A 27,935-nucleotide genomic window follows, 5' to 3' on the forward strand; every position below is an offset into this window, starting at 1 on the left:
AGGGTTAAATACATGATTCACTACAGTACTGATAAGCTTGCAACATTTTGTGCACAAAATCACATCAAGAGCACAAGAGCAGATAAAGAGATAGTGTGTGTGAATGTGTGTGTTGTCTCACCATCTGAAAGATAAAGCTACTCAAAACGCAAGTGACTGTCCTTCCCATCAGCCTCAGCAACAAGAACTGAATGAGTATGCATAACAAGGAGTGACAGACCTGAGACCCTGAGAGAAGGACATGGAGAGATGATGTTATTGCATTCCAGTACCACCTGACCATGACATGACAATGCAACACTTTATCAACAATATAAAGAATCAAAACTGAACAGAATACTTCAGCCAAAATGACAGTTCTGGTAACATTACTCACATCATTTCAAACTAGTGTGATTTTATTCTTCTGTGGAACACAAAAAAAGATTTTTTCACTGAATGAGTGATGACCTTTTTGAAGGTCTCTCTTTCCCATATATGAAACAGAATGAGTACATAGGTTAAAAGGTTACACCATTAACAGTATAGTAAAACTACATTATATTTCTAAGTTTTCTGAAGCCATACAACAGTTTTCTGCAAAGTACAGATTGAAAATTCACTGACAAATCAAAAACATTTGCTCATGAGACACGTGAGAACCACTGGTGTTTGATGTTTTTGGAAGTCTGTATGACATTTTTGAGCATTGCAGAGCAATGAGATGTTGAAGCGAAGATTATCAGTTAAAAACTATGCAATATTTGCCATGTTCATTGCACAAACATACTGTATAACTTCATTTAGGACTGAAATATAATGCACAAGTTGCATGGACTACACTTATGAGACTTTAATTATATTTTTTGTGGTGCCTGCCAGACCCATTTCCCATTCACATTCATTATTAGGGCCCATTATTATTAGTCATAAAACTGAAATTTACTGTACTACTAATTTTGGATGAATAAATCAAAAGTAGGTCAGCACACTTAAATCAAATCAAAATGCAATATGGACTAGTGTCTTTGAATATTAAGTTGCAAAAAGACTATTTAAATATGAATCCTGCATGTTCTGTTTCTTTGTGAATGAATAGAGCAGACGTACGTTTTTGTTTACTACACACAAATGGAAGCATGTGTGACGCTTGCGGTGTTTTCAGCCTCTGCCGCCTCAATATATGAGTACACAAACATATAAATATAATCTTTAGAGCTGCCCAGAGAGTCGTTTGATGACCTTTTTACCATTTCTTTTGACAAAAACTACATACAAACAGAAACATAAAGGTTTTCAAAGCAACCCGTCAAAATATAGGTTTGGTTTAACTTAAAGAAACTATGACAGAAATATATTACTTATTGTAATAATTCTACTACTACTTCTAATAAAATTATTATTCAAACATTATTTTTAAGGAATATTTACCAGAAAAAAATTACACATTATTTCTTAAAGAAAGAAATGCTTTTGATAATTAAAAATTCATGAAACCTTTAAAATGGATTCCAGAAAATGAATGGAAACAGAATTTGAAAAAAAAAAAAACAAACAAAAAAAAAAAGTAAAACTGTAAAACACAGAACCTTAAAAAAAAATTTGTTCAACTTTTACTACACTACTGTTAAATTGCGAAAGTTTCATATTTTTTATAAATTAGACTTTTTTTTTTTTTTTTTACATTTTATTTAACCATTAAAACAGTGTAGAAAATTTCAGGACAAAATAAAATGGATTTCATAGGGCCCTACATTATATGGTGGGGGGGAGGTCTATGACATTCTTTGAAAATTCTTCTTTTTTTAATCTACAAAAGAAAACTCATATGAGTTTGTAACAACGTGACGGTGTTTGTAACAATGAATGACAATGAGAAAGAGAAGAGAATATTGTCATTTTTGGCTGAACTATCCCTTAAAGTAGTTCACTTCCAAAACTAAAATTTACAGACAATTTACTCACCCCCTTGTCATCCAAGATGTTCATGTCTTTCTTTCTTCAGTCGTAAGGAAATTATGTTTTTTGAGGAAAACATTTCAGGATTTCTTTTTCATATAGTGGATTTTAATGTTCTTTGCATGTTCACTTAGTAAACACTGGGTTGGTACGTCTGCAGTGATGTAGGATGATTTTGAAGTTGGAGAAAAAAATGAGATGGGAGTTTTTCGACCTACTCTAACTGTCTTGAACCGGAATAAACCGAGTTAACGCAGAGCTAGATATGATGAGAATTTGAGGTTAAAAAGTATATAAATTGTCAATTATTTTAGAAAATAACCTACCATTTCACTACATAAGACCCTTCTTTCTTGGCTGGGAATCGTTCAGAGCCCTTTGAAGCTGCATTTAAGCTGTGTTTTGGAAGTTCAAACTCACCATGGAAGTCCACTATATGGAGAGAAATCCTGAAATGTTTTCCTCAAAAAAAAAAACTATTTCTTTACGACTGAAGAAAGAAAGACATGATCATCTTGGATGACGAGGAAGTGAGTACAAAATCTGTAACGTTCTGGAAGTGAACTTCTCCTTTAAAAAATAACGGAAAGAGAAAAAACTCAAGTAAAATATCCCAGATAAAAACAAAGAGAGACAGACCTGCTGTTAGATCCGAATGCAGCACAAAAGAAATCAAATACACATACAGGCACAAGTTATTTTTCACATTTCCCAACACAACACTCATTGGTTTTCATTAGCTTGCTTTTCAACCTGCCACTCATATTCTCATTAACTACATTCTGACCACCAGGGGTTATCGCCATGGCAACAAAACCTCATTGCTCTCTGTCACAATCTTCTTTATGTCAAAGCCACAGTCACCAGGAAATCATTACCACACACTGCAGAGCAGTTAGTCAGGATGCCCTTCATTTTCCCTCCATTATTCTCAAGGACACTAAACAGTCAATAACTTTAGAGTGCAGAATTACTTTCAGTTTTCAAACAAGGGAAAAATTATCCAAGAGGAAATCAGTGCCAATGCACTTTTATTGGACGTCTAACATAGTACCATAAAAAACAAACTTAATGGTGTGTGTTTATTAACTTTATGAGTAATGAATAAGTGATAAGTAATGTTTTTATTAATCAAGGATACATTTAACTGATCAAAAGTAAGTTATTTTTTATTGGTCTGACTTCCGGTCTCATTCACTTCCAGCTATTTTTTAGCTCTACAAATCAGCTTGTTTGGCTGCTTGATATTGCAATTTGTTGTGTCTTACTATATTATTTTAATGTATTATCTCAATTATAAGCACACTGGTTTGTAGAGCAAACAGTTTTACAGTTTACTGCACGTTGGTATTTTTGTCATTATTTCCCTGTAGCGGCTAATGTACCAGAAGTCTCACCCATAGGCTTACTTCCACATTAAAAAAAGAAAAAGGTGGATATTCATCAAAGAATCCTAAAAAAAAAAAAAGTATCAGCTTCCACAAAAAGAAGCAAGCCAACTGTTTTTAACAATGATAATAATAAAAGCAAATTTGAATATTAGAATGATTTTAAATTGTAATTATATTTTACAATATTGTGTTTGTTTGATCAAATGATGAGTGAGACTTTCGAAAACATTTTAAAAAAATAACTAAAACCCCAAAAACTTTTAAACAATAGTGTATTAGTGTAATATTTGTAAAAATTTTGGTGCAACTGCTTTCAGATGAAAATGAGCAAGAGAATTTAAAAATATCCGCTTAAGATCATATCTTTGATATAATCAACCACATGAGAAAAAAAAAATGAACCAGAGCTGCAGAACTGTGATATTACATAACAAATATTCATAAGCTTCTCTTTTAAAACTTAAAAAAAAAAATTGATTTAGAGTAATTAAAGATGACATACATTACCAGTCAAAAGTTTCTGAACAGTAAAATGTGTAATGCTTTCAAAGAAGTCTCCTCTGCTCACTAAGACTGGATTTATTTGATCCAAAGTACAGCAAAAACAGTAAAATACTGAAATATTTTCTATTTGAATATACTTTAAGATGTAACTAATTCCTGTGATTTCAAAGCTGAATTTTTAAGCATCATTACTCCAGTCACATGTTCCTAAATTATGCTGAAAACTATTCTTTGATGAATCGAAAGTTCAGAAGATTCATTTATCTAAAATAGAAATCTTCTGTAACATTATAAATGTCTTTAAATGTTTTTATCAATACAAAGCATGCTTGCTAAATGATTATGAAAGTACTATTTTCTATCAATTCTTCCAGCTCAACACGTAAAAAACAACAACAGCTCAACTGAATGCTCAACACTTTTGTGACAATAGATAAGACACAACTGTATGTGTGAACAGAGCAAGATTAGGAAAACTAAGCGAGCTGAACAGCTCCAGTCTAAATATGGAGCAACAGCCGCTAACTGTGGACCGCTGAGGGCTAGCAGACGAGCCCCACCACAGATCACAAGACTGACATCCATGTAATCATGACCAGTAGCGTGTTGCTAAAAAAAAACTAGTCGGTCTAACTTAAAACATGTTACAGTTGTAAAGACACTAGATATCAGATCTTTCAGTTCTTCACTCTTTCCCTGCTTGGTTCTCTCTCTCACCAAAATTAAACGCGGCCAGTGCCAGCCCGGAGAACGTGTGGAAGAGATGAATAACTGTTGCAGACTGATGAAAGAAAAACCACCGGTACACCAGTGCAAAGGGATAACCTAGAGGGAACACAGAGAAATAGATTAGGCACATGATGTGATGCAATTTTAGATAAATGCTCTCTGAACCCTACGGCTGATGATACGTAGGGCAACTTTTTGAGCAATGTTTCTGGCAGCCAGGTGAGACACAGGGTCCATGACCGATCTAAAGTATGCTGATAGAAGTTTGTTTTCAATTTGCCCAGCAACACTGCTCAAAGTCAAGTGAACGTGTATTATGGCACATAACAATTGTCTTCTCAGGGTGCAACACAGTAGAGAAAGCTCTGACGGCGCATTTGATGGACAGGAGATCTGTTTTAAAGGTGTGTTCAGTTAAAAGTCATGCAAGAATATAAAAAACAAGATTTCTGAAAGCACAACTGAACACATTCCTGAGATTGTCAAATAGATGCCCACAGCAGTGTGATCTTGAGTAACCAATCAGGAATGTACCAATCTTAAAATTATGGATGACAATGACAAGTTGATGATTATTCTCATGTTATGACCATTAACTGAGTGAAAGTATATAATCTGTCTAAAAATGACAAACAACAAACAGTAGAAATAAAAGTAATATGGTTTAAGACAAAATGTGAAGTTAGGCATCATAATATTATGATGTCCAGTATGATCAAGTTTACTTTAATACGTGCCAAAGAGTACATTTAACGTACATTTAGTGTTATCAAAGATCACATACATTTCCAGTCAAAAGTTTTTGAACAGTAAGATTTTTAATGTTTTTAAAAGTCTCTTCTGCTCACCAAGCCTGCATTTATTTGATCTGAAGTACAGCAAAAAGAGTAAAAATTTCAGATGTTTGAAACTGTTTTCTATTTGAATACATTTTAAAATGTGATTTATTCCTGTGATTTCAAAGCTGAGTTTTTGGCATCATTACCCCAGTCTTCTGTGTCACATGATCCTTCAGAAATCATTCTGATTTGCTGCTCAAAAAAATTATGTTGAAAACAGAACATTTCAGTTTTTTTTTTTTGATGATTAGGAAGTTCAGAAGAACAGCATTTATCTAAAATGGTAACATTATAAATATTTTTATGATCACTATTGATCAATGTAAAGCATCCTTGCTAAACAAAAGTATTATTTTCTATAATTACTTCATAGAAATTTAATAGAAAAAAATGATACTGACTAAGCTTTTGAATGGTATAGTGTATATTGTTACAACAGCTTTTTATTTCAGATAAATGCTGATCTTTGGATCATTCTATTCAAAGAATCCTGAAGAAAATGTACTCAACTGTTTTAAATTTTGCTGAAACGTGACAAAGTGTTTATTGAACAGCAATTCAGCATATTAGAATGATTCCTGAAGGATCATGTGACACTGAAGACTGGAGTAACGATGCTGAAAATTTAGCTTTGATCACAGGAATAAATTACATTTTAAAATATATTCAAAAAGAAAGCTGTTTTTTTAAATAGTAAAAATATTTCAAAGTTGTACTGTTTTTGCTGTACTTTGGATCAAATAAATGCAGGCTTGGTGAGCAGAAGAGACTTCTTTAAAAAACATTAAAACCTAAAACGTTTTAGTCATTTTATGTGTTTTTGTTTTTTAAATATTTTTTATTTAGCTTTCATTTATTTCAGTTACAGTAATTTTAGTACTTCAACTTTAACCTATTTAAGTCTCCAAGTCAACAAGTTTTTAAAAGTTGCATTTGTATTCAACAGTATTGTATTCAAGTCTAAACATAACTATATATTGTGCAAGGTTAAAATATTTTAAACTTTGTTAATGTTTTTTTTTTTCTATATGTGTAACATGCTATTCTCACTGAAATCAGGCCATTTTTTCCAGTAATCTCTGATGCCTTTAGCTATAGTAATTTTAGTATGTAGGAAGTCCTCATTCTCAGACACATAGTTCTGCATTTTATTTTTGCCATAATGAATGAAGAATGAATATTAAAACTAGTCATGGTTTTATTTGGCACAGACTTCCAATAGAAATGGTCAACTGCATCAAGCAAAAACCTCTGGAATAGCCGGATAATTTTAGTAGGCATCATTTTGAAGCTACAAAGATTCATACTGTTAAAACTTCATTGACACTTCATACATTGCAGTCACATTAAACACAGAAAGGTAACAGTATTTGCGTTGAAATCATGCAAATAAACAAAGTGGTCTCAATCTAGGTTTAGTTGCCCCATATGTCATTTATCTGGTTGCAGTGGTTAGGCAGTCTATTGGAATGCACCTGACCAAAGTACAGAGAACCCTGCTATCTACTCTCACACCCCTACTCTTATCAACGTGTAACCTGAAACCTAGAATCCCAACTTCATTTGCATTGAAACGTTACAACTATTTATAGGTCAAGCAACTAAAACACAGTAGGAAAAATAAAAAGACAGCTGTCAGATGAAGGTCTTAATGAGTCTGTAACTAGTTGCAGTCAAACCATTCATGGCAGTTGGGTGCAGTTAACCATGAAATCTCGCCTGGCATGTAGGTCACCCTTGTCGACCTTTAATTTTGGCTAGAGTCGGTATGAATGGAGATAGCTGGTGCTGGTACCGTGTCTTTAGTGCTGCTGGGAGCATGGTAGACAGCTGTGTGACTTAAGCACACTTGTACTACAACTACAACTACAACTACAACTACATAACTGTCCACGTTTCTACAGACTCCTAACGACGTTCGTTACAAACTCTCAGCAGAGCCTAAAAGATTTTGGTTGTGCGCCGTTCACTTACCTAATAAGATTGACAAAATCAATCGAACAGCCGGTTCGGGGGAACCTAAATATTCGGCTAATTTCTCCATGAAGGGAGCCGCCATCTTTAGTGTGGGCGGAAGTAGCTGCGGTTGGGTTTCCGTGCGTGTGTGGAGCTCATGAGATCTTCACGCACTCCTTACTCCGTCTTGCTGCTACTCCTCCTCTAGTCACCTCTCACACAAATCACAGTGAACCGTGTTCCTGACCTTTACTTTTTAAATTTTGCAAACTCTTGCGCAATGTTTGTGCCATTTCAGTTCAAAGCACCCAAATGACCCGCGAACTGAGGATGCTGGTTCTTTCAGAATAATGGGCAAGTTATTAGTCCGTGAGTTTGGGTTTGGATTTAGAGAAACACACCAAATATAACAAATGAGATACATGTAATAAACTGAATTTCTCAGAGGAAAATTGAAAGTATTTTTGTTTTATTTGGTTTATTGTGAATTTACTCAAACGGTTGAAGTCAAAAGTTCACATACACCTTGCAGAATCTGCTAAATGTTAATTATTTTACCAAAATTAGAAGGAATCATATAAAATGCATGTTATTTTTTATTTAGTACTGACCTGAATAAGATATTTCACATAAAAAACGTTTGCATACAGTCCACAATAATAATAAAAAAATATATAAAAATGTCTCTGTTCAAAAGTTTACATACACTTGATTCTTTGATACATTCTCTGTTTTTTCTGTAGCTTCTAAAGGCAGTACTAAAAAAAAAAAAAAAACATAATATATTTATGCAAAAGTTTATGTTCAAAAGTTTTCACCATCCAGCTCTTAATGCATCGTGTTTCCTTCTAGAGCATCAGTGAGTGTTTGAACTTTCTGTAGTAGTTGCATGTGAGTCCCTCAGTTGTCTTCAGTGTGAAAAGATGCATCTCAAAATCATACAATCATTATAGGAAATGGTTCAAATACACAAAAATGCTGAAAAACCAAAGAATTTGTGGGACCAGCAGGCAGAATCTGTTCAGGACAAACAAGGGTTTTAAAAAAATTAACATGCATTTTGTATGATTCCTCTTATTTTAGTAAAATAATGAACATTTTGCAGATTCTGCAAGGTGTAGCCTATGTAAACTTTTGTATTTAACTGTATATGGAAAATTCTTTATCCACAAATCCGTAAATGTATTTATTTATGGACATTTAATTTTCTTATTGCTTTTTACATTTAAATTTATTTTTTATTATTATTGTTTTTGCTTATTATTGTATTTGTTTTGATGACATTTATGTTATTGTCCTTGTTAGTTTATTATTCTAAAAATTGCAATAAAAAACTAAAGTTCTGATTTCTGTTCATTTCGACAACGAAAATTGTCTAAATATAAATGATAGAGCAGTGTCACAATACTGCCCTCTAGTGTCTGTTAAAGCAAACATACTCGAACTGTACAATTTGTTGTTCGTGTTCATATAACATCCTTCTATACTGCTCAAAAAAATTAATTAATTTTTTTGAGCAGTATATATTAATTCCTTTTGCACATGTTTTGTATCCTATGAATTGTTTATTTCGTTTTAAAGCTCAAAGTTTTTGCATTTCATTAAGTTTTGGTATTTAAAATAGATTTGAATTTTTTATTTTAATATTTCAAACAGGTAGAGCTCTTTAAAATACTTACAGTATACTTTAACTCCCCTACGTTCGTGTTATAATTTACTTCTGTAAATCTCGGTATTTGTAAATATTTAGTATGTAATGGAGCATTAGAATCTCATTAAAATTTAACAAATTTCTATCAATCTTAAGCTAAATTTCTATACTAACGTTTTTAACATTTGATTACAATCTCCCATTTCGCAAAACCTGACGAACCCATGTTACAACAATTAAACAAATCACAACTCAGAATTGGACAAAATGCAATTCGAAGAGTATTAAGACTTCTTCAGCGTTGTAACTATTATTCAGACTGTGATAGGTGGGCTTCCTTTTAAAGGAAACCTGCTAGACAAATACTAAAAGAGCAAATTTCCACGCAGAATTGTACAATGTATCTTACTCTCAACTTTCGACAGGCATATCGACTATGGTGACCAAACAACTGGAGTCAAAATAGGTTATAAAATATCTGAAAAAGCAATTTAAATGGAAATAATTGTTTCATGTATAAATATCCGGTAATTTCATGCAATATTCTTCTTTAAATACCTTAAAAATAATGTGAAACTTCTTTATATGTTTGACATAGCGAAAAGCATTGTGGGTATGCAAATTTAGTCCCACCTCCAAGACCTTCTCTGCAACCAAAGACATGTCGCCCTCCACCGGTCTCTTTTAAATATAGTAGATTTGTCCCTACTATTTCACTTGGGTGCTTCAGAACTACCAGTTTGCAAGCGCAATTATGAAACAAATGTTATTTTACAATATTAGGAGTCCTATGGACCATAGGACTCCTAATATTGTAAAATAACTATGGAGTCAAAACAGGGCCATATATATTTTGACTCCATCGTCCACACCCGTTAATATGCGCCAGTCCATGTGAATGGGATTATATTTCATTTCTGCTGAACCCACCACAGTATATTACAGAAAGCAGATTAATATATATTTTACAATAAGATTTTTTTAAATTCTACAAATGCAAATGTAAAATAAATTAATAAATAGAATAAAAATAAAATAAAAATAAAAATAACCATACAAAGTTAAACAAAGACACTAAAATGTTTACAAATATTGACAAATAGCTTTCTTATTTTTTGTAACTTTATATTGTTTTAAGGTATTGTTGAATTTCTGCCTTTAAAATTAAAATATATATTAATGTCATGAGTGAAAAAATAATACAAAACATTAAAAGCTGGGCATTACGTGATTCTAGAAAATGAATAGAATGAGCTGTGTATATGGATTTCTCCACTACGACCAAAGGACATTTATTTTCGCAGGCGTGCTGTCGTGAGCCAATGGCAAGCATCGGGGGGCGGAGCTTATTTGCTAGCCATATATAAACTCAAGCGCACTGTATTTCCTCGCTGTCTCTTCGACCGGAGGTTGTCCGTCTGTTTCACACACCAAGTAATTACTGTCTAAAGGAACACTTTGCAACCATGTCTGGCAGGAAGTTTTTCGTCGGTGGCAACTGGAAAATGAACGGCGACAAAAAGAGCATCGAAGAGCTCGCCAATACACTGAATAACGCCAAACTCAACCCAGACACCGGTGCGTATTTCAACCAGTTTCCTCTTCACTTGGCAGCAAACACAGGCCTTTTAGGGGCTGTGCAACCCACCGCATTGACCCTGAGATGACATTCATGCGGGAATTTTGACAGATAGCACCGCTTTTAAGCTCATCATTTAGAGGCTCTTTCTCGTTGTATTTATCAGCTAAGTGTAAATCAGTCTATAGGTCGTAACCACCTGACGTTAGATTAATCAGTAACCAGAAACAAGTGTCCAGCACAAATTGTGTCCTAATATTATATAAAATGAATGCAAAGTCGAATGAAAGCACTATTCGCTTTATAAACGAGTCGATTGACAAGTTTGTGAATGAATGAATGATGCTCTTCCTGTGTCGTAATTCATGGGTTAAAGCTTAAAGTGCGTGTGTGATTTCCAGCACGTAGCCAGTGTGCGTGTTCAATGCCTGTCAAATCAAATGACAGGATGATCACTATGCTCGGTTTATTAACAAAACTGTGCTATATTAGCTTATATGCTATATCTTAACAAATAACAATATTAAAAAAGAACGATAGTTGCTACAGTAACGCATTTTTGAGTGATCGCGTTCCACGCTGTTTCCGCTATATTCACCGTGACGTTAAATTGGATCACTGTTAGATTTTTTAAGCCTTTATTTGAGAATCCAAACAGGTTGATCTGTCAATAGCACAACAGTGGACTTTGATTCGGTAAAGTCCAAAAGTCACGCAGCTTGTGAGTCGTCTCTTTCATTCAAGTGTTGAAACCCGAGAGAAGCGCTTAACGCGCAAAGGTCATGGGTCAGACTGTCAAATCTCGGACTAGCTTTTTCCTTTTTGCTTTACTTCATGGCCTCTGTAGTATGCTGTCATATGAGTAACTTTTCCTTTGACCTTTTATCACAGGGGGATGAAGTGCCAGTTATGTGTGCCCTTTACAGTGAGTTTAATTTAGGCTGACCCAAGATAATTTTACAGTATAAATGCCACCTCCACTGGTAATACAGCAATGCCTTAAGTTATTTTTAACCCTAAATTAAAAAATATATATTATTATATATAATAATAATAATCAAGTGGTGTTTGTTGTAATGGAATAGCTTATTGAACCTTGCTTCGTATCAAAAGGTAAAAACATGGTATTTGGTGCAGATGTTGATTATCTGGCCAAAATGTAAGATGAACTCTGACGGCTTGTAATGTAAATCTGATTTTTATAACAGTATAACAGACATAAATATCAGCTGTAACTTAATATCTTCCAGTATTATGTCTAGTAAGATGATATTTAAATGCTTAGTTTTATAATGGAAACCATTTTTTATTTTATTTTGGGGGGCAAACACAATTCAATGCAGTACTATGATGATTGGAATTTGTTATTCAAAAGCCTATAGTGTCATATTTGATACATTTTAAGATCATTTTTGCTTCAATCCATTAAATATTCATTTTGAAATGTCTATAAAAATGTGACTTATATTGTTATTGCTTATTACTCTATAAAATCAGTACAAAGGGTTTTTTACTTGCTTTTTGAACTGAGTCAGACAACAGAAGGTTAAAGGTTTTCCAGCAGTTTTTTGATGGAAATTTTTAAAAATGTAGATGCTTCACATATCCATGTATCTAATGTGATACAGTACACTGTAGGGATAAGGGATAAAACTAGTTTAGAAGAATATTAGAAGGTGTTTTTTTTTTTTTTTTTTTTTTTTACATAAATTCACAAAAGTATGTCTGTCTTCTGTTCTGTCAGCAATGTAAAATGGAAAAGATCTTCTGTTTGTTAGTGACATGCAAGCAGGGCTTTGCTTTGGTGGTTTGTCACGTTAAAGAAACACAGTAATGGTTATACAATTCACAGTGAAATTCCTGTAATGGTTCACCATGTTTGTTTATTTTGTTTGGCAGAGGTTGTGTGTGGTGCTCCATCCATCTACCTCGACTATGCCAGGTCCAAGCTGAATCCTAACATTGATGTGGCTGCACAGAACTGCTACAAGGTTGCAAAGGGAGCCTTCACTGGAGAGATCAGGTACAACCAATTTACAGTCCTAAAAACTGTCACACATGTACAATTTATTCAAGTTTTTGGTGTTTTTACTCATAACTGTCAATATAAATGATTTGTCTTACTCTTTCAGCCCTGCAATGATTAAGGACTGCGGAGTAAAATGGGTTATTCTGGGACACTCTGAGAGACGCCATGTGTTTGGAGAGAGTGATGAGGTAACTCTTTACATTATATGCTTTTACACATTATATGAAACCCTGGTTTAATTATAGAATAAATCAGCAGCACTTGTGGAGTGAATATAGTTCTCAATGTGTTTTCTGTAGTTTGCATGTATGTATTCTACATATTTCATTATTTAGCTAATTTTGAGATGCTTTTGAGATGCATTAATTATTTAAATGTATTTGATATATCAGTATAATGTGTTGATTCTGGAAAAGCTACACTGAAACAATATGCTTCACTGCCCCCTAGTGTGTAAATTGCCTCATAACAGTTGTTTGGTTCAGTGTAAATAAATGATTTGTTACATTTAGGCTGAAATCAAATTTTTCACTTTACCTGACTGAAACCTAGTTCAATTCTATGTAATGTATGGAAATGTGAAATATTTTCTTTAAAACATATTTTAGGGCTTTCTTTTTATTGAATCCTATTTGACAAATACTAAAAGAGCAAAGTTCTACTTAACTCCTCTATAGTGAATCCAACCCATAATTTTAAGTGTGTATCACACTCATGGTGACTGAATCAAACCTGAGGTGAATGTCACCTAATGTCACCTAATTTCACCTAATTCTAATAAGGCATACTGGACAAGAGTGCTTATGTTGGCCTATAAGCTAAAGATAAAATAACAGCAAAAATTTTTTTTTGAACAATTTTACTGTGAGCAGTAAAATAAAACCTAAAATATTTTATGTTTTTATAATATATTTTCTTCAACAGTTTAAATGGGTTTCCTTTTATAAGAAACCTACTGGACAAATACTAAAAAAGCAAATTTTCAGCTAAACCTTCTTGCAGTGTATCCCACCCTTCCTCTTGAGTAAGTATCTCACTCATGGTGACTGAAACAAACCTGAGGTGAATGGTATGTTAAAACATGAAATGCATGATTATGCTAATTTGAGCAGACCCCCAGTGATGTCTCCCAATTGTAATAAGGCATACTTTGTCTGACAAGAGTGCTTATGTTGGCCTATAAAAAATAATAGCAAGTATTATATTGTAGTACAAATGTGTTGTAACTGTCAAAATAAAACTTGAAAAATATTTTAAAATATACTTTTTTAACAGTTTAAATGGGTTTCCTTTTAAAGGAAACCTTCTGGACAAATACTAAAAGAACATATTTTCAACTGAAATTTTTGCAGTGAATCCCACGCATCCTCTTGACTAAGTATCTCACTCATGGTGACTGAAACAAACCTGAGGTGAATGGAAGTTAAACATGAAATGCATGATTATGCTAATTTGAGCATACTCCCAGTGATGTCACCTAATTCTAAAAAGGTGTACTTGGTCTGGACAAGAGTGCTTATGTTGGCCTATAAGCTAGAGATAAAACAACAGCTAATACTGGTCCTTCTCAAAAAAATAGCATATTGTGATAAAGTTCATTATTTTCTGTAATGTACTGATAAACATTAGACTTTCATAAATTTTATATTCCTTACACACAACTGAAGTAGTTCAAGCCTTTTATTGCTTTAATATTGATGATTTTGGCATACAGCTCATGAAAACCCAAAATTCCTATCTCAAAAAATCAGCATATCATGAAAAGGTTTTCAAAACGAGCTATTAACCTAATCATCTGAATCAACTAATTAACTCTAAACACCTGCAAAAGATTCCTGAGGCTTTTAAAAACTCCCAGCCTGGTTCATTACTCAAAACCGCGATCATGGGTAAGACTGCCGACCTGACTGCTGTCCAGAAGGCCATCATTGACACCCTCAAGCAAGAGGGTAAGACACAGAAAGAAATTTCTGAATGAATAGGCTGTTCCCAGAGTGCTGTATCAAGGCACCTCAGTGGGAAGTCTGTGGGAAGGAAAAAGTGTGGCAGAAAACGCTGCACAACGAGAAGAGGTGACCGGACCCTGAGGAAGATTGTGGAGAAGGACCGATTCCAGACCTTGGGGGACCTGCGGAAGCAGTGGACTGAGTCTGGAGTAGAAACATCCAGAGCCACCGTGTACAGGCGCCAGGTCAAGCCACTTTTGAACCAGAAACAGCGGCAGAAGCGCCTGACCTGGGCTACAGAGAAGCAGCACTGGACTGTTGCTCAGTGGTCCAAAGTACTTTTTTCGGATGAAAGCAAATTTTGCATGTCATTCGGAAATCAAGGTGCCAGAGTCTGGAGGAAGACTGGGGAGAGGGAAATGCCAAAATGCCTGAAGTCCAGTGTCAAGTACCCACAGTCAGTGGTCTAGGGTGCCATGTCAGCTGCTGGTGTTGGTCCACTGTGTTTTATCAAGGGCAGGGTCAATGCAGCTAGCTATCAGGAGATTTTGGAGCACTTCATGCTTCCATCTGCTGAAAAGCTTTATGGAGATGAAGATTTCATTTTTCAGCACGACCTGGCACCTGCTCACAGTGCCAAAACCACTGGTAAATGGTTTACTGACCATGGTATTACTGTGCTCAATTGGCCTGCCAACTCTCCTGACCTGAACCCCATAGAGAATCTGTGGGATATTGTGAAGAGAAAGTAGAGAGACGCAAGACCCAACACTCTGGATGAGCTTAAGGCCGCTATCGAAGCATCCTGGGCCTCCATAACACCTCAGCAGTGCCACAGGCTGATTGCCTCCATGCCACGCCGCATTGAAGCAGTCATTTCTGCAAAAGGATTCCCGACCAAGTATTGAGTGCATAACTGAACATAATTATTTGAAGGTTGACTTTTTTTGTTTTAAAAACACTTTTTTTTTCTTTTATTGGTTGGATGAAATATGCTAATTTTTTGAGATAGGAATTTTGGGTTTTCATGAGCTGTATGCCAAAATCATTAATATTAAAACAATAAAAGGCTTGAACTACTTCAGTTGTGTGTAATGAATCTAAAATATATGAAAGTCTAATGTTTATCAGTACATTACAGAAAATAATGAACTTTATCACAATATGCTAATTTTTCGAGAAGGACCAGTATAATGCTATAATACAATTTAGCTGTAAGTGGCAAAATAAAACCTTAAAACATTTTAGAAAATTATTTTTTGCAGTTATAAATGGGCTTCCTTTTAAAGAAAACCTACTGGACAAATTCTAATAGAGCAATTTTTCAATTAAACTTCTTGTAGTGAATCAAACCCATCATTTTAAGTGTGTGTTTCACTCATGGTGACTGAAACAAACCTGAGGTGAATGGATGTTAAACATGAAATGCATGATTATGCTAATTTGAGCACACCCCCAGTTATTATGAGGCACATTTTGTCTGGACAAAATAACAGCAAATGTAATGCTATAATAGAACATTGTTGTAAATACCAAACAAATAAAAAACACTTTAAAAATGTTTTAGAACATCTTTTCTTTAACAGTTATACATGAGTTTCCTTTTAAAGAAAACCTACTGGACAAATACTAAGAGAGCAAATTTTCAATTAAACCTTTTTCAGTGAATCCCACCTATCCTCTTGACTAAGTATCTTACTTATGGTGACTGAAACAAACCTGAGGTGAATAGACGTTAAACATGAAATGCATGATTATGTTAGTTTGAGCACACCCCCAGTGATGTCACCCAATTCTAATTATCATACTTGGTCTGAGTGCTTAAATTGATCTATAAACTATAGATATAATAGCAGCAAATTTAATGCTATAATACAATTTCGTCGTAAGTGGTAAGATAATATCTTAAAAACATTTTAAAATATATTTTCTTTAACAGTTATAATTTGGCTTTCTTTTAAAGAAAACCTACTGGACAAATACTTAAAGAGCAAATTTTCAATTAACCATGTTGCAGTGAATCTGACCCATCCTCTTGAGAAAGGATCTCGCTCATGGTAACTGAAACAAACCTGAGGTGAATGGACGTTTAACACACGAAATGTATTCTGCAAGTTTTGAACACATCCCTAATAATATCTGTCTGCTTATAGAGCATGCTGTTTTTGGACAAGCATGTTTACATAAACAGATAAAAAAATTATATTGTTGTATTATATAGTAAGTGATCCAGTTGATATTCAACAGACACTTCAGATTATCTTTCTTTTAACAATCTTGAATGGGCTTCCTTTTAAAGTAAACCTACTGGACAAACACTAAAGGAGCAAATTTCCAGCCTGTAATTGTGCAGGAAATCGAAATCTCTCCCATCATTTTAAATGGGTACCTCACCATTTGACCTAACTGAAACAAGGCATTATGGGTATGCATTTTTGCCAATATTGTCTCTGGACATAAATGCGTTAAAAGTAGCACTATGATTGAGGTCGATTATTAGTTTTTAGTAGGTTTATTGTAGTAACATCATTTTTAACAGTAAAATTACAAAAATCTTTACCATCACTTTTAATAAATCATGTCCATTCTCTGATCTCACTCTTTGCAATTACTTTTCCTCATAGTTGATTGGACAGAAGGTCGCCCATGCTCTGGAGAACGGTTTGGGTGTGATCGCCTGCATTGGTGAGAAACTGGATGAGAGGGAGGCCGGAATCACAGAGAAAGTTGTTTTTGCACAGACCAAGTTCATCGCAGGTATCTTTTAATTTAGTAAAGCATATATGTGCATATTTATTATAATAAAACACTTGTATTTGATATAAGACTGTGTCTTTTTTTTAGATAATGTGAAGGACTGGAGCAAAGTGGTCCTTGCTTATGAACCTGTGTGGGCTATTGGCACTGGAAAAACCGCATCACCCCAGCAGGTACAGATGAGCCATTTGAATCAGAACATGAAGGCTTTTCAAACACGTTCCCATGTTTTATTTAATTTAGTGACTTTAAATCTCTCTCTGCTGTTCTTACAGGCTCAGGAGGTGCATGACAAACTCAGGCAGTGGATGAAGGCCAATGTCTCAGAGGCTGTCGCTAACTCTGTTAGAATCATTTATGGAGGTTAGTCTTTTAGATTTGCTTTAAAAATAGCAATGGTATTTTCCTCTTTTTTTTTTTTTTTTTTTTTTTTTTTTTACAGCTAGCAAGGGACAAATACTAAAAATAACATTTCTGATATCACATAAAACTACAGATATACAGTAAAACTCTCATCACTTTCAATAGGTACGTCCGTCATGCTTTGGGAAGATTTACAGTTCATGCTTGTCTATATTCGCTACAGTATGTTTATATAAAAACATTAGGTGGGGATTTATTATAGTCATACCACACAACTACATAAACACAAGCTTGAAGTATGTAATAACAACATTGAATTATTCAGATTTAAAATAGTCACTATTTACTCAAAAATATACGTAGTACGTTTAAATATTACACTTGAAACTTACATTTAATCTTGCTCTTCAACATTAAATATATATATATATATATATATATATATATATATATATATATATATATATATATATATTATTATTATTTTTTATATATTTTTTTTTAAACAAGTATGGTGGGGTTTTCTTTTAAAGAAAACCTACTGGACAAATACTGAAAGCGTCAATCTCCAGTAGTAATTGTAGCCTGATACTCTCCTGCCATTGTGAGCAGCTTCCTCACTCATGGTGATTAACAAACTTTAAGGAGGTTGTTGTTTAAAGTAATGCGACAGTGAGTTTTGAGTCTGTGTAATATATATTCTTTGATTAATTTGTATCACTTGTTTAGTTTGTTTTTCCAGATTAATAAATCTCATCTGAGATTAATTTAATAACTGTAAACATTGGTTTAAAGAGATTAGTGCTGTTGGAAAACCATTAAAACCTCAATATGTGTTTTTCTGTTTTTAACAATCACAAGGGGGTTTTCTTTTAAAGAAAACCTACTGGACAAATACGAAAAGAGATAATTTCTGACCAGTAATGGTTCAGTCAACATGTCCTATGACTCTTGAGTGGGTACTTCACTGGTGGTGACTGAAACGCGTATGCTGAATGTGAAAGGCATCATGGGTATGCACATTGTGCATTCATATACATTCAAACATGATACCTGAGTAGAAGCTCTTTTAATAAGAAAACATTAACTACTACTATTATTTTATTGTACATTATACATAATGTGTGCAAATGTATACAATTTATCTGAGATTAGTAAACTATAAACACTGTTTCATGGTTTCACAAAGATCACACTTATTGGGGAACCATTGAAATTTCAAAACATTTCAAAACAACTGTGATGTCATTTTAACGGTTTGAAAAACACTTCAAAACAAATTATTTGCTATGACTTCAAAGCTTGCTTCAAAAGCACCCATCCCTGATTCCTGCAAACAATAAATACTGTAATATATCATATACATGCAATGTTTTTTTTTCTGTTTTTGATACAAATAAAGGGGCTTCCTTTTAAAGGAAACCTACTGGACAAATACTAAAAGAGTGAATTTCCATTTAGCTTTTTTATAGTGAATCCAGCCCATCAATTTAAGTGTGTATCTCACTCGCGGTGACTGAAACACACCTAAGGTCGATGGAAGTTAACATGTGACATGTATTATGTATTAGGAACTCTTGAGATGCATTTCAAAGCAAAGTTGGGGTTGATTTCGACTTCACACACAAACATTTGTCTTTATTTTAATGTAATACAAAATATTTTTGCCAGTGACAGAAATATGATTTAAGGCAGTAGTGTAAACAATATTTAAATTAAATATTATTAATGAGAAGAATTATTTATTTGTAACAACTGATGAAGTGCTGAATGCTGCACACACACTGTGTTGTCAAGATAACATTTGGTCAGTTATTCACTTCATCACGTCAGTTTCCAACACTTATACAAGTCAGAAATGCCCTACTCCCTTAAAAGAACACACTTTAGAGGGCTCTGCCCTTCAAAAGACGTAGAGCATAGAAATATTCACTTCAGATTTACCCAGTGTTTCTAGACAAGCATGTTTACGATATCATGTAAACAATCAGAAAACACTACAACTCATAAAGTTATCATATTATTTTAATTCAAAAATCAAGCTTAGATTTTTATATTGTGTCAAATATCTTTTTTTAACGAAGTAAATGAGTTTTCTTTTAAAGAAAACCTACTGGACAAATACTAAAAGAGTGAATTTCAATTTAATTTTTGTGTGGTGAATCCAACCCCTCATTTTAAGAGAGTATCTCACTCATGGTGACTGAAACAGACCTAAGGTCAACGTGTAATGTATTATTATGCAAATTCAAACATGCTCTAGTTGTGTCAGACATAGTTTCTGGACAAACATGTTTATGATACCATTTGTGACCCTGGACCACAAAACCAGTCTTAAGTAGCAGCACAGGTATATTTGTAGCAATAGCCAAAATACATTGTATGGGTCAAAATTATCAGTTATTTTTCTTTTATGCCAGAAATCATTAGGATATTAAGTAAAGATCGTGTTCCATACAGATATTTCGTAATTATTCTGCCGTAAATATATCAAAACTTAATTTTTGATTAGCAATATGGATTGCTAAGAATTTCTTTGTTTTTTGCACCCTCAGATTCCAGATTTTTATAATATTGTCTTATCCTTACAAACCATACGTCAATGGACATAAGGTCTATATTCGCTACAGTATGTTTATATAAAAACATTCGGTGGTGATTTATTGTAGCCATACATTACAACTACATAAACATAAACCTGAAGTATGTAACAACATTGAGAAAAAAATCTAAAGTATGTTTAACGACTTAAAACTTATCTCCTATGTTAAGTTTTTGCTGTTCAGCTTTAAATAGATTTATTTGAAACAAATATGGCAGGGCTTTCTTTCAAAATAAACCTACTGGACAATTTTCAACTAGTAATTATGGCCTTATTTTTTCTTGTCACTGTGAACAGCTTCTTCACTCATGGTGACTAACAAAATGGGTGACTATTTACAAAATTAACTGAGATTAGTTAAGAACTACAAACATTGATTCACAGAGATCACCACTATTAGTGAGTTACTGAAACTTCCAAATGTGTTTTTCTGTTTTTAACAAGCATAAGGGGGTTTTCATTTAAAGAAAACCTACTGGACAAATACTAAAAGAGTGAGTTTCAGTTCATTTATTGTGTGGTCCAACCCATCATTTTAATTGAGTATCTCACTCATGGTGATTGAAACAAACCTAAGGTCAACTTGTAATGTATTATTATGCAAATTCAAACATGCTCTAGTTATGTCAAGCATATAGTTTCTGGACAAACATGTTTATGATACCATTTGTGACTCTGGACCACAAAACATCGAGTCTGTTTAAGACATATTCTTTGAATAACTTGTTTTGTATGTTTTCATACAAAAAAAGTCATCCGAGATTAGCTCAAAACTATAAATATTAGTTCACAGAATTCATTATTTGCAAACCATTGAATGTATGTTTTTCCTATGATGGGCCCTTCCAGAAGTTTGTTAGCAAAGGAAACATGCGATGGTCACTTCACGGAAGTGATTTCCATTTTTGATCATGTGATCTTCAGTTGGGAACTATTGCAGTGCATTTGAAAGCATTTTATAGGCTGATAAAATTTGTCTTTATTTTAATGTAATACAAAATATTTTTGCCAGTGATAGAAATACGATTTAAGACAGTAGTGTAAGCAAGTTTAAGCTTAATAATTTTTTTATAATAAATAAAACACTTTTAGACAATATTTATATAAAATATTAATGAGACGAAATATTCATTTGCCACAACCAAAATGCCCTACTTAAATGAACACACTTCAGAGGGCTCAGTCCTTCAAAGAGAGTTGGGCGTAAAGATATTCACTTCCTTTTGAAATTCACCCATTGTTTCTAAACAAGCCTGTTTATGATATCATGTAAATCATCACAAAGTAATATAACTCATACAATTATTATGTTATTTCAACTCAAAATATCAAGCTTAAGCTTTTATAATAGAACACAAAAGCTTTCTTTTAAAGAAAACTTAAACTAAACAAATACTAAAAGAGTGATTTTCAGTTGTTTTTTGTGTGGTGAATCCAACCCATCATTTTAAGAGAGTATCTCACTCATGGTGACTGAAACAGACCTAAGGTCAACGTGTGAGATGTATTATGCAAATTCAAACATGCCCTAGTTGTGTCAGGCATATAGTTTTTGGACAAACATGTTTATGATGCCATATGTGACCCTGAATCAAAAAACTCTTAGTAGTAGCCAAAATAGGTTAATGTGATCTATTTTTGTTTTATGCCAGAAAACATTAGAATTTAAGTAAAGATCATGTTCCATAAAGATGTTTTGTAAATGTCCTATTGTAAATATCAAAACTTAATTCATTTAGACTTTTTTTTTTTTGCACTCTCAAATTTTAGATTTTTGTAATATTGTCCTATCCTAACAAACCATACATCAATGGGTAGCTTATTTATTCAGCTTTCAAATTAAGTAGAAGTCTGAATTTTGAAAAATTGACACTAATGACTGGTTTTGTGGTCCAGGACCACATTTAGGCATTCATTAAAAAACACAACATGTAGTACTACAACATTACTTTAAGTATACTCAAGCTTTTAAGATATCAAAAAATATTTTTTTAAACAAATCTAAATGGGTTTTCTTTTAAAGAAAACCTACTAGACAAATACTAAAAGAGCAAATTTTCAACTAGTTATTCTTCAGTGAACCTCTCCCATCACTGTGAGTATGTATCGCACTCATGGTGACAAAAAGCGCACTGAAGCTAAGCAGGGTTGAGCCTGGTCAGTACCTGGATGGGAGACCTCCTGGGAAAACTAGGTTTAGTTTTGTGGTCTGTGTGGGTCCTAGCACCCCAGTATAGTGACGGGGACACTATACTGCCAAAAAGCACCGTCCTTCGGGTGAGACGTTAAACAGAGGTTCTGACTCTCTGTGGTCATTAAAAATCCCAGGACGTCTTGCGAAAAGAGTAGAGGATTGACCTCGGCATCCTGGCCAAATTTGCCCATTGGTCTCTGACCGTCATGGCCTCCGAATCATCCCCATATTCCAATTGGCTTCATCACTCTGTCTCCTCTCCACCAGTAAGCTGGTGTGTGGTGGGCGTCCTGGCGCACTGTGGCTGCCATCGCATCATCCAGGTGGATGCTGCACACTGGTGGTGGATGAGGAGATACCCCTGACACTGTAAAGCGCTTTGACTGTCTAGAAAAGCGCTATATAAATGTAATGAATTCTTCTTATTATTATTAAAAAGCAAACAATGTGAATGGCATTACACATGATGTGCACTATTATGCAAATTTGAACGCCCCCAGTGATGTCACCCATTACTCATTAGGCATTAACCTTGGCACATAAACAACAGAATAGTATAGTAACTCTACTATAAAATACCAAGCTCATACTTTCAAAGAGTTTCAAATCATCTTTTTCTTTAACAGTTTTATAGGAGTGTCCTTTTAAAGAAAACCTACTAGACAAATACTAAAAGAGCAAATTTCTAACTACTAGTTGTGTGGTAAACCACTCTCATCACTGAGTGAGTATCTTATTCATGGTGACCGAAGGAATTATTTTCATTATGTTTAAAACTGTCAACCAAGCAGCAAACACTGCAACAATTTAACCATATTAAGTTCTCTGAGATCCATTTCAATACAGTCAATGTACTGTTTGTATGAAACTAGAGAGTGAGACTATAGTATGATACAAAAGACAAGAAACTAGCAAGTCAGATGGGCGACGGTTAATATTAAGGAACATCTGAATCAAGCTTTTCAAACAACCCTATAATAACAGAATTACAACATGAGCCATTTTCCAAATTTCTAATTAGCTGTTGTGCAGTAAGCGTCCCCCTTCATTTTATGTGAGTATCTCACTCATGGTGACTGAGATGAATAAAGTACAGTAATATTTGAACCAATTGAAGATTGTGAAAGTGATGTAGAAAGCATTATGGGTATGTCTAGTGTCGTCACCTCTGGCCTACTTACATAGTTGATGGTGGTTTTAAAACTCACCAACACATAAATGTGCTGGATAAATCATTTGATATAAAATATTAATCTCTGCTGTGAACAAGCAAAGAGTTTTATTATGTGTTCATCTGTTTTTAACAATCGTAATGGGGTTTTCTTTTAAAGAAAACCTACTGGACAAATACTAAAAGAGACAATTTCTGACTAGCCATTGCTCAGTCAACATCTCCTATGAACTTGAGTGGGTACCTCACTGGTGGTGACTGAAACAATAAAGTTAGATGTGAAAGACATTATTGGTATGCAAATGAGGCATCTAATTTGGTGGTTCTGTGCCCTCATAATACATTCCAACATGATACCAAAGTAGTTTATTGCTATAAACAGCTGGTGAAGCTGCTTACACTAGGGCTCTTAGGAAAAAATGCTTGACTTTTCTGAAGATTAAAGACATTTTCCAAGTAACAGCAAATCCAAATGCGTGACCCTGGACCACAAAACCAGTCTTAAGTCACACGGTATATTTGTAGCAATAGCCAAAAATAAATTGTATGCTCAAAATAATAATTTTTTCTTTTATGCCAAAAATTGTTAGGATATTAAGTTCATGTTCCATAAGGATATTTAGTAAATTTCCGAATGTAAATATATCAACATTTAATTTTTGGATAGTTATATGCATTGCTAAGAACTTCATTTGCACAACTTTAAAGGTGATTTTCTCAGTGTTTTGTTTGCATCCTCAGATTCCAGATTTTCAAATAGTTGTCAAATATTGTCCTATCCTAATAAACCATGCATCAATGGATTTCAAATGTTGTACAAATCTTAATTAAAAAATGATCTGGTCCAGGTCCAAATATCATCAACAATTTAAATATTTGTTGGGTGCTGCTCTTTAAATATAAAAAGAATCCTTAAATGTAACCTTTTTTTATGATCCACCATTTCAGGATCTGTCACCGGTGGGACCTGCAAGGAACTTGCTTCGCAGAAAGACTTGGACGGCTTCCTGGTGGGAGGCGCCTCCTTGAAAGCAGAGTTTATCGACATTATTAACGCTAAAGCATAAAGATATGAAGTCATCGTCTACCTAAACCCCAAGGCTTAGGTCTGCTCCCAAATCCTGCTCTTCTTTAGAAAGTGTTGTTGTGATTTTGTTGCTGTTGTATCATTTTTGTTGGGTTTTTTTGTATTATAAAGGGACAGATTGACACATGCTACAACTCCAGGGTTTTATTCCACTGAAAGATGTGAAACCGAGTGTGTTACAAACCCTCATATTAGTGTAGTAAACTACAGGACTGTAATGAGAACCATCATGGGGTCTACAGCCCGCGCCTTTACTTGAATAATGTTTACCAACATTCTCATCTTCGCAGTGTCAAATCTAGAATGAAGTCAATCAACCTCAGTGTCTTTTGATTCAAGTGAAACTACTTTCCATGAATGTGGTTGTCCTGATGTTTTCCTGTCCCTCAACGAGTTTCTCTGAGTGGCCTATCCCGAAGGTGCTCACATGTAATAACCAATGTCATTGGTATAAAGGACAAGACAGAACTAATCTAATAAATGTTTCAGAAGTGTAGACCTAATTTTACTGTCTCGTTAATATACTTCTGCAAAACACACACACTTACATTAATTTTTGTGTAAGTCGCTTATGCTCAACAAAGCTGCCTTTATTTGATCAAATAAATTAGTTTTCAGAAATATAACAATTCCAACTAACTTTTCTATTTTAAAATCAGATGCGTTTCCTCTGAGGAGGCAAGGGAGGCAGTGTCTCCAAAATATTGGATGAGAAAAAATTCGTAGTACAAAAATAAAACTAAGTCAATATTACAAAATACAACGTTAAAAAGTCTATAAATCAAAATTTTTTCTAAAGAAACATTATCTAACAGCGACACCATCAGGTAAAGTTACAGCAAGAGTGTGTTTCTATCGCCTCCCCTGAGCCCATTGGATTTTAAAGCCTTTGAGGCAATGGAGGAAAGTCATCTTAGAAGAGGCAGAGCCTCCATCGCGATATGATTGGATATGACTTATGATTGGTTATTGTCTCCTGTGATTGGTTCATGCGATAAATCCCGCCTCTTGAGTTCAAACTGCGTTTGCGTCGCAAATGGCCTTAATAGAAATACTACTTTTAAAAAGTAAGTAAACAACTCACACACTTAAATGTAACTTTGTTACATCAAAATAAGACTTTCAATGGCCTGAAAACATCTGCGGGAGTTTTTAGTCAGTAATCAGCTTGACGAAGCTCCTTTCCCGAATTGGCCTCTGCACTTCAGACGCATGGAATTTGGAATCACTATCTAGGCTGCTTTCGAGCCTTCGAGGCATTTTGACTGACGACACAACATCATAAAGTAAGTACCTTTAAGGAATGTAACAGTATCCACTGTAGTTGTCCGCTAGTAAAAACATAGTTTTATCAGTCATTATCCGTGTATCGCCATTATATCGCGTTTACTACAGTTTATACTGTGTTCCAGGCAGGTTTTTGAGCTGGTAAATCACGACTTCAAATCACGACTTTGTAGCGTTCCAGGCAATTCACCCCAAACTGCCTGAGCGCATTTATTATTATTACATTATTATTAATTTGTTTGCAACATTATATTGTCTTAAAGTCTATTTTTTCACTGTGTACTACTTGCAGTATCACACAGTGGTTTCGCGGGCTATGTCATTATAGAACTCAGAACTGTATGGCGTTTAAATAGACTCAAATGGCGCGCACGAAAACCACGAGCACGCGAATGAAGCAAGCGCGCAAAACAGACCCACTAGAGGAAAATAACGCGAGAGCGTATCTGTGCACTGGCGAGCGCGCAGAACATAGGAGCGGGAATGAATACTGGTGCAAGCCCCTGCTATGGCGCCGGATCCGTACCAAAACCGTTCAACCAAATGACCGACCGATCGAACGGCTAATCGAACGTCTGACCGCATGTCTTGAACTCTCTCTATGAAGGTATTTTTGGTGCAAAACTACTGAACACATGTGAGAGCGGAATTTGTAGCTGTAGAGCATACCCACACATGTGTATCAATAAATTTGAAGTCACAGAGAAATTTTTTTTAGGAGTTGTAAACTTGTAGATTTTTTTTCCTCTCCTACAAACACAACACAACAGTTACACCTTCACACATTCTTCACTGCAGGTGCACAAATCCTATTCTACGAATCACACATTAAGAAACTCATACGCTCACATTTTTTGTACAGTTGCTGCAGTGAATATGGTGCAAAACGCATTCACACACCCGTATGAAAAATGTGAAGTCACGGACAAATTTTACACACCCGCACTGATTCTTGAAAATTTGGCAAAAACATGTCCCACCAAGAAAAGTGCTCATTCTGTTGGAAATGAAGAACATTTTCATAAAATCAAAAGAATCAAGATTATAATCAGAGGGTCAGTTGCACATATGTAAGGTTCTTTTATAGTTTTTATTTTAATTTTGTATTAATTTAATTATCAAATCTGGCCCATTGCCTACAAAATCACTTGTCCTCAGATAGGAGATAATCATTTCAACTTGATTAAAAAAGCAAAAAGTAATCATTTAATTGAATAATATTTTTACTATATGAAAGAGTACATTGTAATATGTATCAAAAATTACAAACACTGTTTTGAATAATATTTACAATTATTTTTTGGTTGCACAAAATGTGTCCCACATATGCGTCACCACCGTCAGATATTTATAAAAAGCAATAAAATCAGGCAACTACAAGGTCAACTGCATTCCTGAGGACCACATTATCAAATCTTCAGCTCTACTGCATGCTTCAAGATCAGCCAAGCTCCTGTAAATATGCAATTTTCTCTTAAACTTGTTCATATTTTTGGACACTGCTACTGTGGCAACCATAACATGTCAACACCGTCTCTTTTGTATAAATAATATTAGATATGATTATGACATAAATGTATACTTTTTAAAAACAAGTCTGAAGTAGCTAGCAACAGAGTGGAAACAAGATGGCTAATGTGAACAACTAATGCATATCATGGGAAATAGTAGGTTTTTGTCACCACCGTCAGGTTTTCTGTCTGACGGTGTTGAAGTATTTGAAAAATGTTTTATCACAGTGCTCAGGATTGTTATTTGTTGGACCAAATAGTTAAATAAAGTTGTTAAACAAGAAGCCGTTGACTTGAGTGGTATACATTTTGGAATTTTATGTTGTAATGAGGCCACTGTCACCACCGTCAGATTAGTGTTGTCACGTATCTGGTCTATCCTGTCATCATGAACTCTTGCA

General features: G+C 34.3%; 2 protein-coding genes and 15 non-coding genes across 17 annotated transcripts in view; 1 reads left to right on the plus strand and 16 right to left on the minus strand.

The window, feature by feature from the left end:
• The window catches only part of lpcat3 (lysophosphatidylcholine acyltransferase 3), a 32,865-nt gene extending 25,359 nt beyond the window's left edge, over nucleotides 1-7,506 (minus strand). Inside the window, exons 1-3 of the mRNA XM_073847179.1 lie at nucleotides 7,376-7,506; nucleotides 4,551-4,658; nucleotides 122-228 (exon numbers count right to left, since the gene is read on the minus strand). Of these exons, the coding sequence (XP_073703280.1) occupies nucleotides 122-228; nucleotides 4,551-4,658; nucleotides 7,376-7,460 (300 nt within the window). The 5' untranslated portion in view covers nucleotides 7,461-7,506. The remainder of the gene's footprint in view (nucleotides 1-121; nucleotides 229-4,550; nucleotides 4,659-7,375) is intronic.
• A 1,830-nt stretch (nucleotides 7,507-9,336) lies between these two features.
• Nucleotides 9,337-9,390, minus strand: LOC141343441 (U7 small nuclear RNA). Its single transcript, XR_012356745.1, has one exon. It is a non-coding gene; the product is annotated as a U7 small nuclear RNA (small nuclear RNA).
• A 998-nt stretch (nucleotides 9,391-10,388) lies between these two features.
• tpi1b (triosephosphate isomerase 1b) lies at nucleotides 10,389-25,232 on the plus strand. The gene is made up of 7 exons (XM_073846536.1): nucleotides 10,389-10,586; nucleotides 12,487-12,610; nucleotides 12,720-12,804; nucleotides 17,187-17,319; nucleotides 17,407-17,492; nucleotides 17,595-17,682; nucleotides 24,598-25,232. The coding sequence occupies exons 1-7, from the start codon at nucleotides 10,475-10,477 to the stop codon at nucleotides 24,714-24,716; spliced, it is 747 nt and encodes a 248-aa protein (XP_073702637.1). The 5' UTR covers nucleotides 10,389-10,474; the 3' UTR covers nucleotides 24,717-25,232.
• LOC141343448 (U7 small nuclear RNA) lies at nucleotides 13,546-13,600 on the minus strand. The gene has a single exon (XR_012356752.1). It is a non-coding gene; the product is annotated as a U7 small nuclear RNA (small nuclear RNA).
• Nucleotides 13,897-13,951, minus strand: LOC141343447 (U7 small nuclear RNA). The gene has a single exon (XR_012356751.1). It is a non-coding gene; the product is annotated as a U7 small nuclear RNA (small nuclear RNA).
• On the minus strand, nucleotides 15,834-15,887 carry LOC141343444 (U7 small nuclear RNA). The gene has a single exon (XR_012356748.1). It is a non-coding gene; the product is annotated as a U7 small nuclear RNA (small nuclear RNA).
• On the minus strand, nucleotides 16,155-16,209 carry LOC141343450 (U7 small nuclear RNA). Its single transcript, XR_012356754.1, has one exon. It is a non-coding gene; the product is annotated as a U7 small nuclear RNA (small nuclear RNA).
• Nucleotides 16,508-16,562, minus strand: LOC141343442 (U7 small nuclear RNA). The gene has a single exon (XR_012356746.1). It is a non-coding gene; the product is annotated as a U7 small nuclear RNA (small nuclear RNA).
• On the minus strand, nucleotides 16,844-16,897 carry LOC141343454 (U7 small nuclear RNA). Its single transcript, XR_012356758.1, has one exon. It is a non-coding gene; the product is annotated as a U7 small nuclear RNA (small nuclear RNA).
• Nucleotides 18,198-18,253, minus strand: LOC141343452 (U7 small nuclear RNA). The gene has a single exon (XR_012356756.1). It is a non-coding gene; the product is annotated as a U7 small nuclear RNA (small nuclear RNA).
• On the minus strand, nucleotides 18,543-18,598 carry LOC141343445 (U7 small nuclear RNA). Its single transcript, XR_012356749.1, has one exon. It is a non-coding gene; the product is annotated as a U7 small nuclear RNA (small nuclear RNA).
• Nucleotides 19,083-19,136, minus strand: LOC141343446 (U7 small nuclear RNA). Its single transcript, XR_012356750.1, has one exon. It is a non-coding gene; the product is annotated as a U7 small nuclear RNA (small nuclear RNA).
• Nucleotides 19,770-19,824, minus strand: LOC141343451 (U7 small nuclear RNA). The gene has a single exon (XR_012356755.1). It is a non-coding gene; the product is annotated as a U7 small nuclear RNA (small nuclear RNA).
• LOC141343449 (U7 small nuclear RNA) lies at nucleotides 20,734-20,787 on the minus strand. The gene has a single exon (XR_012356753.1). It is a non-coding gene; the product is annotated as a U7 small nuclear RNA (small nuclear RNA).
• LOC141343440 (U7 small nuclear RNA) lies at nucleotides 22,290-22,344 on the minus strand. Its single transcript, XR_012356744.1, has one exon. It is a non-coding gene; the product is annotated as a U7 small nuclear RNA (small nuclear RNA).
• On the minus strand, nucleotides 23,111-23,166 carry LOC141343453 (U7 small nuclear RNA). Its single transcript, XR_012356757.1, has one exon. It is a non-coding gene; the product is annotated as a U7 small nuclear RNA (small nuclear RNA).
• Nucleotides 23,792-23,847, minus strand: LOC141343443 (U7 small nuclear RNA). The gene has a single exon (XR_012356747.1). It is a non-coding gene; the product is annotated as a U7 small nuclear RNA (small nuclear RNA).
• Nucleotides 25,233-27,935: the final 2,703 nt, after the last annotated feature.

This window comes from Garra rufa, chromosome 9, assembly GCF_049309525.1.
Source record: "Garra rufa chromosome 9, GarRuf1.0, whole genome shotgun sequence".
NCBI lineage: Eukaryota > Metazoa > Chordata > Actinopteri > Cypriniformes > Cyprinidae > Garra > Garra rufa.